Below are 15824 nucleotides of genomic sequence, written 5' to 3'. Positions count from 1 at the left end.
TTACCAATGAAAAAAAATCATTACTATATTTTTTTTATCTAACTGAAATTTGGACCTGAAATATCATGCTTCTCTACCAAGGGCAAAAGCTAGAGCGGTTGAAATTACATGAATTGTCTTTAAAATGGATTGGTCTTTAATTTTTGCCCTTAAGATGATCTAGTCTTTAATTTTTGGCACTAACTTCTTTAAAAGAGTCATGCGGAGCATAACTTGAGAAATATTATGAAGGGCATGAGTTAACGGCCAACACAACAAAATAAGGGCATAAGTGTCAATGACCCGCTTGAGTGTCGGCAAAACTCTAACAATTTAGATTCAAACTCTGTATTTATCCTTCAAAGTCCTTAAATATGTACAAATTATTAATTTAGAATTCAATAACTTGAGATTTCAAAACTCATAAGCTGCAAATCCTGGCTCCAGCTCTATCTAGCTACATCATTGATCAAATAGGCTAGCTACCCTTGGGTGCTGACCTTTTTTTATGTTATAATTTCCACACTGATTGTTCACTTCACAGGATTTCTGGATTCTAGAAGCACTCTACCATTTTATTAGTACTATATTTTTGAAGTTTGAGCTGGATTTTCCAACATTTATGCTTCCTTTCAGAAACAAATGTTTCATATTTGACTAGATAAATTTCATGCACATTAACTCCATCTCTCATTAAAAACTTCCTTACAACCCACAAGTCTTATTATTGGCTGAATGCATGGGTACTTCTTCAAGTCCAAAAGACTCTTCAATTCTTTATAGTCCACTTTCATCTCCTAATGTTGGTGCCTTGCTTAAAATCAAGATCCTTTCATGGTAACAACTATGTTTAATTCCACATTTCAACTTTTTAATTATGTTTTTTTTTGTATTGTTTTAACTTAAACTAATCAAGAAATCCTACTTCACTAGTAAAAGTCACTAATTTCCCACTAAAAAATGTACGGTGGCTATTTCCACAAATATTTTGATTGAATCGATGAGAAAAGAAGAAATTAGAAAGTTTCCCACTATTTCAATACGAATCTGTTTCCACCATGTATTTCCTAGTGAGTTGGTTTGGTGGAAAAATTGTCCTTAATAGCACAAATTTCCCACTAATTCACGGTGGGAAAAAACTTTATTTCTAGTAGTGTTTGTTTGATATGCTTTACTTATCAGAAACGGTATCTCTACCCTTATACAATAGGGGTAAGACACTGCATCCTCACCAGACTCCACTTGCATTGTGAGATTTCACTAGCTATGTTGTTTTTACTTATCAAGAAATGTTCTTTCAGGAGTCAAGAAACTGGTTTACCTGTCACAATTCGAGTTCGGATAGCTGATAGAACCTTTAACTTGCATAAGGTGAGATCTCCCAACTCAACTAGCATGGAGCTCTCCAGTTAAGCACCATTTTTCACTATTATGATATTATCAATTAGCTCACTTTCTTGGTTTTTGATGTTGCAGCACCCCTTGTTCTCGAAAAGCGGATACTTCAGAAGACAACTGAATGAATCAAATGAGGTTGAATTACCAAGAAATTTCCCTGGAGGAGCAGAGACTTTTGAAATGATGGCACTCTTCATCTATGGATCCTCCACGTTAGTCGACCCTTTCAACGTTGCAGCGCTAAGATGTGCAGCAGAGTACCTTGAAATGACAGAAGAGTACATCTCTGGCAATCTTTGTGAGCGTTTCGACATATATTTGAACCAGGTTGTGCTGCAAAGCTGGGATGATACTCTGATAGTACTCCAAAAATGCCAAATGTTGCTTCCTTTGGCTGAGGAGCTGCTGATTGTTAGCCGTTGCATCGAGTCACTTGCCTTCTTGGCCTGCATGGAAATTCTTGATCCTGAAAGGAGAAGAGACCATCCAGTTGTTACATTAGACGCCTTAGCTAGTCAGCCTTGGAGTAATGAGACAGTTAAGGCTATTCTCAGCCAAGATTTGTGGATTAAAGATCTCATCGCTCTGCCATTTCCATTCTTCAAGAGGATAATATCATCTCTGAGAAGACAAGGGATGAAGGAAAAATATGTCAGCCCCATAGTTCTTTTCTATGCAAACAAATGGGTACTTTCTAGAAAAACTCACCAGTATTGGCAGGACGCTAGGAAGGATGGAAAAGCTGACAATGACGTTGAGGATGATGACGCTGATGATACTAATGAAAAGGTTTCCAAGATTCTTCAAGGGATTCTTGATTTGCTCCCTATGGGAAAGAAAGCGAGTAAAGTAATCCCCGTTGGATTTTATTTCTCTTTGCTTTCAAGATCACTTCAACTTGATTTAACAAGTGAAAGTAGGGAAAAGTTGCAAGATCAGATTGCGTCCCTACTATACTTGGCTCGAATGGAAGATTTCCTCCTTCCGGATAGCAGCAATGACTCCATTTCTTCCTGCATTGAGTTATCAGTAATGAAGAGCATATTTTCAAAATATGTGTCCTTCAACATGGAGTTAACTCATACACCTTCACCAAGAAACTACATCGTCGCTGAACTTTGGGATGTATATCTAACCAAGATAGCCACTGATCCACAATGGAGTTCGAAAAGATTCTTAGAGCTCATTGAAACTGTTCCAATGTCCAGCAGGCAAACGCACGATCATCTCTATAGAGCTTTAAGCACTTTTCTCATGGTAAGTTTTCTACATAATATAAATTTAAAGGCACATTTCTGTATAATTCAATCAACTCACACCTCTAAAGTGAACGCATAGGGCTGTCGATATACTGTTGAAATTTCTTTCCTCAATAAAGATAAATTTTCCATTTTATCCAGGCACATCCAGATATGTCACAAGAAGAGAAAGGATTGGTGTGCAAATACCTCAATTGCCAGAAACTTTCGCAAGAAGTGTGCATTGAAGCAGTTCAAAATGAATTGATGCCGTTGAGACTTATTGTCCAGGCGCTGTTTGTTCAGCAACTAAACACACAGCAAGCTTTTAAAGAATGTTCAGACTCGTTCCGATATGCTCAATGTGGAGAGTACTCTGGAAGCCTCTCAAGTACAATATATCCAAATTCCAAAAGCCAGAATTTGGTTGAGAGTCCATGTATGGAGGGAAGTGAAGGAGGCAGTAAAACACTAAGCTTCTTGTTAAAAGATTCAGCAGTGCAAAGGTCCGAATTCTCAAGGAAGGAATATGAATCCACGAGCTTCAGAATCCAAAACCTTGAAGAAGAATTGATGTCCTTGAAGAAAACGCTTCAACTGCAGCACATATCTAAGCAAACAGAAACCATCTCCAAGAAAGTTGAACCAGTTTCCGCAGATTTTCAAAGCTTGAAACCATATGGTCTAGAGGGAAGAACACCAACCAAGAAGAGCGTTGGACAAGTAACTAGTTGCATTGGTTCTGTGAATTTTTCTTCCCAAAAACGATATGCTACTAGGTTACTTAAGATTTTCCGGAGGATAACTTTGTTTGGCAGAGGAAAATCAAGAAAAAAGCAAGGTGGAAATGGCCTTAGGCCAAAGATATTGAACTTTTAAACTACAACTACATTGCTGATCAAGGACCACAAAATATGAGAGTATATTATTTACCAAATTTTGATGTAAGAAAGTTCATGTAAATAGCAAGGGAATCAAATAAGAACATGTCAGTGGACGTTGATATTATTATAATGAATCATAAGCTGTTGTACTTTGTTGAACATATGCAATAGCCAAACTGTTTTTACAATGCCCTACATTTGCTTAGATATACCACAGAATGACATATTTTGTTCCACAAAAGGAGCCTCTTTTCCACTTCTGCATTGGACTCACATCTCAGAGAGCAGTGGCTGACTATGGCCATAATTACATTCAAGCAAATAAACAACTAACCAATAAAGGATGTCTTTGACCCTCGAAACACTTCAGATAAGAATTGGGCGTAGCAACTCAATCACCTCACTGATCAAGAATGCAAGGGAACAGGAATACTAAGTCCAGATATTTTGTGATGCTTTTGCTAAGAATAAGAGTTTGTCATAGCAAGACGGTTTTATATACACATTTAGAAACTGTGAGGAGCCTATAAGTCTTTCACTGAAAAGGAAAAACTACAAGTCAACAATAACATACCCTGTATATTCCCACAGGTGGGGTCTGGGGAGAGTACCTAGCTTACCCCTACCTCGTGGAGATAGAGAGGCTGTTTCCAAAAGACTTTTGGCTCACGTATCACATAAATGCAGTTTGAAAAAGACAATATAGAGGTAAAATCACTGAAAAGAAAAGCATCCAATAATAAGTAAGCCTCTATAATCTATATATCAATCAGAAAAGTGAAACAAATGCAAGACTCAAGTATGTTTTTTATTTGATTAATTATTGGTTTAAATATCACAAGCAAAGCCAGATAAGGTATAGAAGTCCTAAAAGCGCAAGGGAGGTCCTATATACAGGAGCATGAAATTGATCCAGTGTTTCATCAGTATAATCCATTTTCTAGCATCCAAGCACAACCCTCTCTAATAAAATCACCACTGCATCACAGTGTATCTAGTATCTTCATTTGACTTAATCATCAACATGTTTCTGCTTACACAGTGCAAAAAGACGAGAAAATTAGGTACCAAAAGACAGCTGAGGGATTACTTTTAACATACAAATTAACAATGACCAAGAATCTGCTTCATATATCAGATCATGAAAAATTATTCTGTAAGTTGTGTTTGGCTTTGTCAAATTCATAAGATCCTAGATTATTAGTACTGCTCTAAATAAAGTATGCTAATGTGGATCAAGCGAACAACTCTAGAAACCAAAAGCAGCTACAACATCAACAAATCTACTTCAATCCTAAACAAATTGGAGCCACTATATGAATCAGTCAATAAGCAATATCCATTCTGCTCAATTTGGTCTGTGTTATTCCAACACTCAACTCTCCCCGTAAGTCTTTTGTTCATAAGATGGAGTTAGGTTTTGAATTTCAGTTTATCACTGAGGACGTGGAAAATAAATTTAAAAAAGAAAAAGACTACGTTTCTTCTTCAACAAGCTCTATCAGAAACAACCTATCTAGCTTCACAAGGTAAGGAGTAAGGATGGGTACACACCACGCCTACCCATATGCCACTTGTGGGATTACAATGGGTATGTTGCTGTAAGAAGAAAATTGATTTCATTTTCCTTAATTTCTTCCAGCTCATTCTACTCAGACCCAAAAAGGAAAAACTTGGAAACAGTTCTTTTGTTTTCCTTTCTCTAATTACCAAGGAGAAAAGATTCTTAATTCTGTTAATATAATGGTTTGTAGTACAATCATCTTTTATATAAACATTTGCATCCTTTCTTTTTCGCCACTCGCCAAAATAGAATTTCAGATAATCACCAAAAACACTGGTATTGCAGCATGAACATAACAGGGATCTATAAACATGAAGCACTCCACACTTCCTAGGATATCGTTTATAAGATTAAATATAGCAAAAATACATCAAAATAATACAGTGTAATAAAGAAGGTATACATATCATTCATGCGGACATTCACTAGACCTAACATGGCCATAACTGAGACAATGGTTTCCCTTTGTGGCACGTCATCATACAGTCAAGTACAGTTTCTCTGAGCTTCTTCTCTACATCTTCAATCGAAAGGGTTGCATCAATAACCTGCAATAAATCAAGGAAACAACATCAACAAGGCAAAGCTATCGCCAAGGCTTTGAATAAAAAAAAAACTGATCAGCCTGTTATTTGATTCATGAAAAAAAGTGAATTTATGTGTATAAAGAAGATCAAATCCGAATTTGATCAGTAGTGTTTAGTCTGTCAGATTATGTTTCTGCTTAGTCACCATAGACATGCCAATTAAATATCAAAAACATCCCAACTAACTCGGAAAGTACTGCTGAGTCAAAAACCAAATGACGGTATTCTACAACTAGTAGGTTATCAGACTAGTTGCTATATTTACTTAAACAGACATTTCTATTTCCGTCGACAAATGGAAAACAAGTCACCTTCCACGAGGAATCACAAAGAGACAAATAAGATCCAGCCACCTTTTTCTGAAACTCAAGCTGTTCATATCTTTCATCTCCATAACCTCCTCTTTCAGCAGCTTTCTAGTTATCATAGAATTGAATCATTAATAAACAGTCATGATAACAACAATGGGAGCATATCTTTCAAATTCAAAAATATAGCTGACAAGGATTAGTTAACAAGACAAGCGATAGGAGAATAAATTCTAAAAGGTAAGACTGGTTTTAAACCTGCATAATATGGAACAAGTAAAAAGGGAACAGCTGATCCTCAATAACAGAGTAGATTGCTCAAGAAATCCACATATATCCCAAAGACAGGCTTCAAATTAGAAAATTGCATTGACGATATCTCTCTTAACTTAATACAGGTGAAAAAAGAAGAAAAAAAAATACCTCTGGTGATATGTCGAGATATACAACCAGATCTGGAGCTAACAACCCTATTTCTGGAGCCTGCAGTAAAAGATCAGTGTTAAACTTGCTAGGAGATTTTGAAATTACAACATCAATGAAGTAAGACACGATTTTACCTTACACCATTCAATATCAAGTCCCTTGGCAGAGGAAAATGCCACCCCAGAATAAGAATAGCGGTCAACGATGAGAGTAGTTCCACTCTTCAGCTTCTCCTCCATTAATGATCTGCAGTTTCTCAACAGAAATTAATAAGTTATGGGCACACCAGGCTAAACGCATGTTAAGTTCTACAATGATCATGAGCCAACTCACTGCATATTTTCAGATATACTATCCGACCTAGAATGAAAAAATATAGGTAAAACTTTTCAGTTAAATAACAATGGTATTTCAAAAGTGGGAATTCAACTATTGCCAGGAACGTTTCTATTTTCATCAATGCCTTTGCTTGAGAACAAACTACTGGGAATTCAACTATTGCCAAAAACTTTTCTATTTTCATCAATGCCTTTGCTTGAGAACAAACTACAAAGGGAATAGAAAATTAGAAAAGCATGCATATAAACATTTGATTATTCATTTTGGTGAGAACTTTCAAGCATGGTACCTGAAAGACAAATGTTGAATTAACTGAGGGGGGAGAAAAAGCATTTGCACAGCCTAACAAGCTCTTTAAACTTTTTTTATAAAACACTGCTCTAAATTGAAGACCACAATTTTTTAAGCTTTCTGCTATTCAGATTGACGAGCTAAATGGTCTTCATATATTCCAGGCAAATGACAATCATAGGCAGACAACTGTTCAAAAGTTCAGTTACCTTTATCTCAAAAAAAACTGTTCAAAAGTTCTTTAACCTGGTAAGAGTAGGGAGTCTATACCACTTAATTCCTTTTACATCCATTATACAAGGTTATTTTCATTTGCTGGTCCACAAAGGCAAAGTCTTTTATCAATTTGAAAGTAGCGGGAGAGAAAATGTGAATAATTAGCAAAAGCTGGTCTTCGTCAATGTATTCCTGCCAAGTTCTCTTGGTTTTCAATTTATCCATCTAGTGCTTGTAAACAATTATAAGGAAATACAGCTAGATTAAGTGAGAAAAGTACTTCCAATAGCATAAAGAAGTCCAAGCATGCCCATGGTTTTGGTCTAGTGGTAAAGCAGAACTCGTGATATGAGGGTTAAGTGCACGTCATGGATTAGAACACTACCACAGACAAAAGCGTGATATTAAATGGAAAAGGATAGAGAAATGGGGCCATTATCCACAGACTATTGAACCGTGTGCCACTGGCCCTCTGTTGCAAGACTGGTAGTTGGCGGCTCACGAGCAACATATCAGGGATTCCTCAGTTATTCAAAGAAAGTCCCAGCGTTCATTTTTTAATCAAAAAAAGTCCCAGCATTCAAACCATCAGTTCAGATAGATAGTCAGCATATCAAATTAGGAGGATATATGACTACTGACTAACCATTTGATTGATTTGATTAATAAGCTAGCCAATTCCATCCCCACATATACCTAGATATGGAAAGGATAGTGACAAATGTCATGCCTAAGGATTTTTGACAGACGGTGGTAGATAGCAAAGTCATGGGTACTCCACTGCATCGTTAAAATCATCAAATTTAAGTGTAGAACTATTTGAAAATTGATGGTAAAAATTATAATTAATACTAAATTATAAAATAAAAAAAAATAAAAAAAAAGATCATTCTATATATTCAATTCTTCTTGGCCAACTATGAATAATAGCAGCATTGCTCACACTAAATTTATTTCCAAAATAAATTTTTTGTGCAATAGACTAGCCCTAGACTGAACATAAATTGAATAGTTTGATTTATTTACAAAATTTGTGAGTAAAAATTCTACAACGGAGAGTTTATTCTTTATACTATATTTGAGTGAGCTTTTAGTATCAGAAGCCATTCAAGAAAACAGAAGGGGAAGCCATTCAAGAAAACAGAAGGGGGATTACTTTGGGAAATTAAACAAACTGTGGAACCTGACAAAAGGGCTAAATCTCCTTCATGAAAGAAAGAGCTGTAACAAAGGAGACAAAAGGAGTTCCTTTTTGCCATGGAGAAGATGAAGTTCTTCAGTTTTGGAAAGTTGCAATTTAGAGAGAAAGGAGGAAAGTACATACACAAACAAGAAAGGTAAAATAAGCATCAGCTAGATGAGAAAAATATGGTTGAGGCGAGAATTGACCATGGGGCAAGTAGGATTTTACAACTCTTTGACCCACCATAAAACCAAAACATCCACTGAGATTTTATTTTGCAGGGTGCTCACTGATCTCTTTTGTTTGTTATTCAGTAACAACTATCTTTATGTATATATATAGTCAGGCTCGACAGCAGTATGTGCTCGAGCACCCACATGGACCTACGTGGGTGGTGGGTGTGCCCCTGTTGACTGGGGACATGACCAAGTACTGAACTCTGACAGGTAATCTCTGTGTATCAGACACATTGAGCATCACAATTTACACACTACATATGGGCAATGCAAGTAAGGCTGTGTGAATTGAACAAACCTCTTCTCCCAACGATTTGCACTGAAGAGAAGATGGATTGCATGGTCATCCAACTGTGATTTGTTAGCAAGATAAGAAGAAATCATTTGCCCAACGCCTGTATTTCTGTCAGGAAATCTCCACGACTCAACTGAATGTCCCTGCTCATCCAAATACTTGTACAGTCTGCCAGATTGCGATGTCTTCCCACAACGATCCAGCCCTTCTAACACAATTAAAGCACCTCTGGAGCTGCTGCTCTCTTTATTCTCCATATGAATAAGTCTTGAAGGCTTAAAACGTAACTTCAAATCCAAGCTAGACTTCAATGAAAACAAAGCTGCCCAAGTTCCAAATTTTCTAGGAAAAGTCGAAATTGTCTTTGGTACAAAGCTTCTGCTGGAAAACAAAGTTTCCTCCACTTTTAAAGTCCTTCGCCTAAAATATTTAACACAGAACACATTAGATCTAGATGACATATAGAACAAACTTTACAAGTTAATCCCCATTTAACTTATTCTCACAAACTAAACTCCAAACATATACTCATATAATGTACCTCACAGAAAAGACTCATATCCTATTGATCATCCACTCATTGGCATTTTATCAAGCATAATATGCACATAAATATTTACATCAGGGTTATAAAAATTAAAACTTGGAAACCCCAAAGTGAATTTTGAACCCCTAAACCACTAACTCAACCTGTTCGAGGGATTCAAAATATATATACCTACCTAAAAATAAAAAAATTAACCTTATACTCACAATATAATTTTTCGTCGAGGAATTCAGCTAAACACCCTCCCTTCCCTAGATCTGCCCCTGACAGTATGAAACACCCATATCAAGGGAACGCAAAACCTATGTATAATTCTTGAGTTTTGCTACTAAGAAATTCTGCATAAACTTGGCGAAAAATCTGAAATACACACAGTACAATAATAAATTTATCAATAAATCAAACAAATTTTCATCTTTTACAAAGAGATTCACTATTTCTTCGTAATCAAACAAAATTCAAATGAATCAATCAACAACCAAATACACAAATTTCAGTAAAGGGAAACTTACAGTGTTGTGGTGAGTGCGAAATTGCTCATATCACTGAATACCTAAAAACCTATTTTCCGCGCCTCTTTTGAAAAATACCATTTTTTTATTTGGCGCCTTTTAGGGTTCTTCGGGTTATTTGCATAAATAACCACCTATGAAGTTTCTATTTAAAACATAACCATTCACTAAACTGTGGCTTGAGGAATTGAGAGGTTTTTTTTTTTAGGACAAATTACTTAACTACACTCCTTTACTTACCTTAATATCTATTTATTTCAAAAATCCCTTATTTTACCTATGTATCCCGTGCACAACGCTATGTATCTCGCTATGTGGAATGTATCAAATGTTATGTATCCCATGCACAACACTATGTATCCCGCTATGTGGAATGTATCAAACCTAATGTATCCGGTGCACAACGCTATGTATCCCGCAAACATGATTTTTATGGGATTTTTGGTAAATAGAAAACTAGAAGGGATAGAATGTTATTTAGTATTTTCCTATAATTTATACCTTTTTTAACTCTATAAAGGCAAGTAATTAAACTTCATATCAACAGTTTGAAGCTTGAACAGTTACTTGCCAATTTTAAAGTATTGATCTAAAGTTTAAACTATTAAAAATCTGAACTTTAAAATATTTGTCAAAAATTTAAAATAGTACAAGACAACATTATACTAGTTAGAATTGCATATATATTAAGTGAGAATTGATCTCTAGTCTTCTAGATAAATAACTTAACATTCAATCAACGCACTATTTAATCTTTTTATAGCATAGATTTCATCATATAATATTATCTCAATTTTAAGAAATGTATACATAGAATATTTATTTCACATTCATATTTTTTTTTTAAATAGAAAAAAGATGCAAACGAAAGAATGGATTTGCAATATAGAAGTGGACACTTTTAAACTTTGGTTACATTTGCAAAAAAAAAAAGGGTAGATGAGCTTTTAAAAATAACTTTGATAGTGAATAAAAATTGTGACTATTTTATCATTCAAATACGCAAAAAAAAAAAAAAAAAAAAAAGATCAAACTTTAGAAAAAATTAAAGAAGATAAATTGAATTCAATTATAAAAGACCTTACAAAAAATAAATTTGCTTTGCATATATTCGTTCAAAGGATGAATACTTTTATAAATAAAATGATTGAATTCTATAGTATTATATATAGGCAAAATTTTGATATACAATATTGTTGTTATTTTTATATCTATCTAAAATTTAATTACACTATACATAAAACTTTAAATTTGAATAAAAAATCAAATCATCATTATTTCTCTGGCGTCTTAACTCTTAATCCAAACATATCAGGAGCTATCACACAAATTCCTTAAGAATTGTTCATTTAGTGTGACCACGTGTAATTTTGCTATCATAACGTAAATTTCATGCTTTCTATCATTTGGATTGACGAGCTAAATGGTCTTCCTATATTTCAGGCTAATGACAATTATAGGTAGACAACTGGTCAAGAGTTCTTTGAACTGGTAAGCCCATACCAATTAATTCCTGTTCCAGCCATTATACAAAGTTATTTTCATTTTCTTGATCCACAGAGGCAAAATATTTTTTATCAGTTTGAAATTAGCAAAAGAGATAATGTGAATAACTAGCAAAGGCTGGTCTTAGTCAATGTATTCCTGCCAAGTTCTCTTGATATTCGGTTTCCCTGTCTTGTTCTTGTAAACAAATATAATACAGGAAAATACCAACTAATGTATAGCTAGATGAAGTGAGATATGTAATTCTACTAGCATAAAGGACACGCCCCCTAGGTTTTGGTTTAATTGTAAAGCATAACTCATGATATGTGTGTCAGGTGCAAGTCATGGATTTGAACTATACCGCAGTCAGAAGCATGATATTAAGTGAAAAAGGGTAAAGGAATGGGCCACTATCCACAGACTATTGAACAATGTGCCATTGGCCCTCAAAGATTTCTCAGTTACTAGGAAAAAGTCCCGGTGTTCAAACCATCAATTCAGATGTATAGCCAGCATACCAATATTGGAGGCTATGGTTGTTGACACCCAATTTTGACCCTCCATAATATAAATTAATCATCGAGTCTCTTTAATTTCAAACGATTTGAAATACTTAACTTTATAAAATTCTAAACATTTTTCAAGTTATTTTAAAATAATTGTAGTCGTTTTTATTAATTTTTGAATAATATATATGTATATAATTAAGTATATTTTATAAATATTTGAAAAATCGTCTCAAAAGGATTTTGTTTTAATTTAATAATTGGTTAATTAATTTAGTTAATTAATAGTTTATATTTTAGAGTTAATTAGTTTATAATTAAGTTAATTATTTTATTTTGATTAAGAAGCTTGTTATTTAATTATATTAATTTGTCTTATTTAATTGTTAACCAAATTTACTAAACTAATTCAATTCGTGTCCGTTCTTAATTGAACTCATATGGCATTGTCTTAATTTGAAATCTTGCCTTTTTATTTGCAAACTTGAACTCATTGTTTTAGCATGTATTTTTGTCTGATGGATGCTAATTGAGTTTTAGTTGTGGTCTGTTCTGAATTCTCTTATGTGGTGTTTTTGGGTCTAAGGACTTTTCTAATTTCCAAATTCGTTTATTTAGTGATCCATCCATGGTCATGAGTTTGATTTTTGTTTCCGTTTATAGTCGTTTTAAATCTTAGTTTATTTACTTGTTTGTTCTATCTAGGAAGTCAGCCTAGCCTGTTTTAGGCTCAATTTTTTATTTCCTGAAAAAGTATAAAGAATTGGGTTGTCTCTAAACCATGTTTCTAGTTCATATTGTCCCTTTACTGATCATCATCCATGATACAAAAATGTCAAGTCTTCATCATTTTACTTTAGTTTGCTATTTTGCTAATGAAGATAAATAAGCATGTGCTTCTCTAATATTTTCTATCACTTCATCTTCTCCTTTAAATACTAATTCCTTTATTTATTTGTTTTACATGAAATCTTCCCCAGTTCACCATGAATTCATTGGGCCAAAGGCTCAATTCTTCCCTTCATCGAGTTAGCTGGGTCAATAGAACCGATGAATTCCAGGTCTCCGGAGCGAAATTATATGTTGTATACAGCAGGATACGCAGAATATACAGAAATATACAATAGGTATATACACTGTATATAGCAGCAAAAATGGGCCAACAGCACAAGAAAAATTTCAGCAGCATGTCTTTGAGATGAATGGGCCAAAACTCATCCATTTTTAGTAGCTACTTTGATAGTTTTAGGACAGGGATGAAAATAGGCCAAATCCCAATTTTGCTTTTCTTTTGCAACAGCAGGTTGGAAGATATAAAGGGCTAAAACAGGCCCATTTTTGTGCAGCAAACCCATTTTTAGACTTAGGGCAGATTGGACCAAAAGTCCAAATTTGACCTTGCTTCCCTCTTTTATTATTATTTATTCATGGTATTAACTCTAACCTTTGTTTTAAGTATAAATTATAGGAACCACATATTATAAGTACTAAATAACATCCTATCTCTTCTAGTTTTCTATTTACCAAAAATTCCTAAAAATGATGTTTGCGGGATACATAGCGTTGTGCACGGGATACATTAAGTTTGATACATTCCACATAGCGGGATACATAGCGTTGTGCACAAGATACATAGTGTTTGATACATTCCACATAGCGGGATACATAACGTTGTGCACGGGATACATAGGTAAATAAGAGATTTTTGAAAATTTTGAAATAAGTAGAGATAAATGGATATTAAGGTAAGTAAAAGAGTGTAGTTAAGTAATTTGTCCTTGTTTTAATTTGGTTTAATTTAATTAAATTTTCAAAGGATAGTCTTTTTTATTTTTATGTTTAATTAAAACATTTTTGGGTCCTCTGAGGCGCCAGATTCATGCGCTAATACATACGAAAAACGAAGTCATAATGGTGTGAGTATACGTGGTGGTTTTCCAACTCAATAGAGAAGTTCAAATAAAGTTTTTTTTCAGAAAATAATTGTGGGTCCTCTGAGGCGCCAAATCCATGGGCTAATACACACGATAAATCGAGAAATTTCGGTAATTACTAAAAAGGGTCTATAAATGTGAAAATATGCGTTAAAAAATGGTGTGAGTATGCATTGTGGTTTATCAACTCATTACAGAGGTCCTCATAAAGTTTTTTTTAGAAAAAAAATTTGGGTGCTCCGAAGCGCCAGATTCATGGGATAATACACATGAAAAATCAAGGAATTTGGGTAACTCCTAAAAAAAGGCTTGTAAATGCGGCAATAGGCATTACAAAATTATGTGAGTATACGTGATGGTTCCCCAACTTATTATGGAGGTCCTAATAAATATTTTTAAGAAAATAATTTGGGCGCTCCGAAGGGCTAGATCCATGGGCTAATACCACGAAAAATTGAGGAATTTGGATAATTCCTAAAAAAGGTTTGTAAATGTAGAAATAGACATTAAAAAATAGTGTAAGTATACGTGGTGGTTCCCTAACTCATTACGAAGGTGCTCAAAAAGTTCTATCAGAAAAAAAATTGGTGCTTTGAGGCGCCAGATTTAAGGGCTAAATACACATGAAAAATCGAGAAATTTGGGTAATTCCTAAAAATGGGTCTTTAAATGCGGAAATAGACATTAAAAATATGGTGTAAGTATACAAGGCTACCTACCTCCGATCATCGACCTCGAGGCACCCCACCTCTCGACTCCCATTGTGTCTTGAGGCTGACCTCCCGACCCCTGAACTGGAGCCGCCATGCCTAGAGGCCTCTCCCGGCCTAGAGGCGTCATGCCGCGAGGCCGCTACACCCCTTGAACCCCGACCTCGAGTCACCGTTGATGAGTCCAAAATTTGGACTCATTTAGGGATTTGTTTGTATATAATTAATGCCCTCAAATGCTAAATTTATGTCAATAACTAATGTAAAACCCATGATTTTCAGATATATTGATTAAGGAACAAAGCTAGGACAGAAATGGGCAACAAGGACAACACAAGCAAAAAAGAGAAGAGGAAAAACAAGTCTGATGATCGTCGAGATCACTCGACGAATCACCTAGTTGCTCATCTATCGCCTAAATTTGCAGAACTCTGAGACTGGATAAGGGGTAACTTCGGCGAGCAACAGTTCCATTCGGCGTGACGTCGATCACATCAGTAAAGGACGACATTGTCGCCAAAGGTACTGATGGAGATCCAAATAAATGCTGATGGGCGAGTTAAAAAACAAAAGGGCACATCGCGGAATGAAACAACGATCCCGATCTAGCTCACCTAAAATTACAGTGGTTGAATGAAGAAGATGTAAAGAATGAAGGCGAGACAAAGGACGATCGGCGAGTCACCGAACGGTCGGCGAAGCCCGACTTTCCTCGCCGATTGGTCCCAAAAAGTCACACCTCAGACCTGTATAAATTGATTTTTGCAAGAGAGAGAAAGTATTTAGAAAATGCAAAGAACAAAAGATAGAGAGCAAAGACACTGTCATTGTTAATTTCAGGTGATTTTAGCAAGGTTTTTCATTTAGGTTTTGTAATAGAAAAGATATTATTCAATTTTGACTTTCGAAATTCATTTTTACCTAGCTATAGAAAATGTGACAGGTATTGAATTTCATCTTTTTACTATGATTCGCTAAAACCCTAACCTTGGATGTTTGATAATGTGACCAATTGTTGCGTTTGACTAAATGTATGTTATCAATTAGTGAATTTTGGTGTTAATTTGAAGTGGGTCTGAATTATTTTTGTGGTTTAACTTCATTATTGCATGTTTAGTGTAATATAGTTCAAAGTTTTGTGGTTGCTCGAGAGAGAAGTATAGAGCCAATGTAATAATTTGGC

General features: G+C 34.9%; 2 protein-coding genes across 5 annotated transcripts; one reads left to right on the top strand and one right to left on the bottom strand.

Annotated features, from left to right (window-relative positions):
• The first annotated feature begins 718 nt into the window (after window positions 1-718).
• On the top strand, window positions 719-3494 carry LOC125839737 (BTB/POZ domain-containing protein At5g48130). The gene is made up of 4 exons (XM_049518730.1): window positions 719-816; window positions 1281-1350; window positions 1456-2634; window positions 2778-3494. The coding sequence occupies exons 1-4, from the start codon at window positions 719-721 to the stop codon at window positions 3492-3494; spliced, it is 2064 nt and encodes a 687-aa protein (XP_049374687.1).
• Window positions 3495-5229: 1735 nt separating this feature from the next.
• Window positions 5230-10110, bottom strand: LOC125839761 (thymidylate kinase). Of its 4 annotated transcripts, none has more exons than XM_049518759.1 (6): window positions 10004-10110; window positions 8948-9325; window positions 6519-6630; window positions 6382-6441; window positions 5962-6066; window positions 5230-5611 (listed from the first exon to the last, which is right to left on the bottom strand). In XM_049518759.1, exons 1-6 carry the CDS (start codon window positions 10030-10032, stop codon window positions 5495-5497), a joined length of 801 nt encoding a protein of 266 aa, XP_049374716.1. In that variant the 5' UTR covers window positions 10033-10110; the 3' UTR covers window positions 5230-5494. The 4 variants fall into 4 exon arrangements, with proteins under 4 accessions (XP_049374716.1, XP_049374714.1, XP_049374717.1 ...); XM_049518757.1 differs by having other exon boundaries at window positions 8948-9364; window positions 10004-10106; XM_049518760.1 differs by having other exon boundaries at window positions 8948-9322; window positions 10004-10100.
• Window positions 10111-15824: the final 5714 nt, after the last annotated feature.

Source organism: Solanum verrucosum, unplaced genomic scaffold, assembly GCF_900185275.1.
Source record: "Solanum verrucosum unplaced genomic scaffold, falcon-dt-bn FXZP01000175.1, whole genome shotgun sequence".
Lineage (NCBI taxonomy): Eukaryota > Viridiplantae > Streptophyta > Magnoliopsida > Solanales > Solanaceae > Solanum > Solanum verrucosum.
This window is presented reverse-complemented; position numbering and strand designations above follow the sequence as displayed.

Excerpts from the sequence above, each read along its gene's own strand:
- LOC125839761 (XM_049518757.1), bottom strand. The coding sequence starts at position 10,032 with ATGAGCAATTTCGCACTCACCACAACACT. Across the intron at positions 9,365-10,003 it reads TTCGCACTCACCACAACACT|GCGAAGGACTTTAAAAGTGG; the intron begins GTAAGTTTCCCT and ends TAAATATTTTAG. Across the intron at positions 6,631-8,947 it reads GCAAATCGTTGGGAGAAGAG|ATCATTAATGGAGGAGAAGC; the intron begins GTTTGTTCAATT and ends GAGAAACTGCAG.
- LOC125839737 (XM_049518730.1), top strand. The coding sequence starts at position 719 with ATGGGTACTTCTTCAAGTCCAAAAGACTCTTCAATTCTTTATAGTCCA. Across the intron at positions 1,351-1,455 it reads GAACCTTTAACTTGCATAAG|CACCCCTTGTTCTCGAAAAG; the intron begins GTGAGATCTCCC and ends TTGATGTTGCAG. Across the intron at positions 2,635-2,777 it reads CTTTAAGCACTTTTCTCATG|GCACATCCAGATATGTCACA; the intron begins GTAAGTTTTCTA and ends CATTTTATCCAG.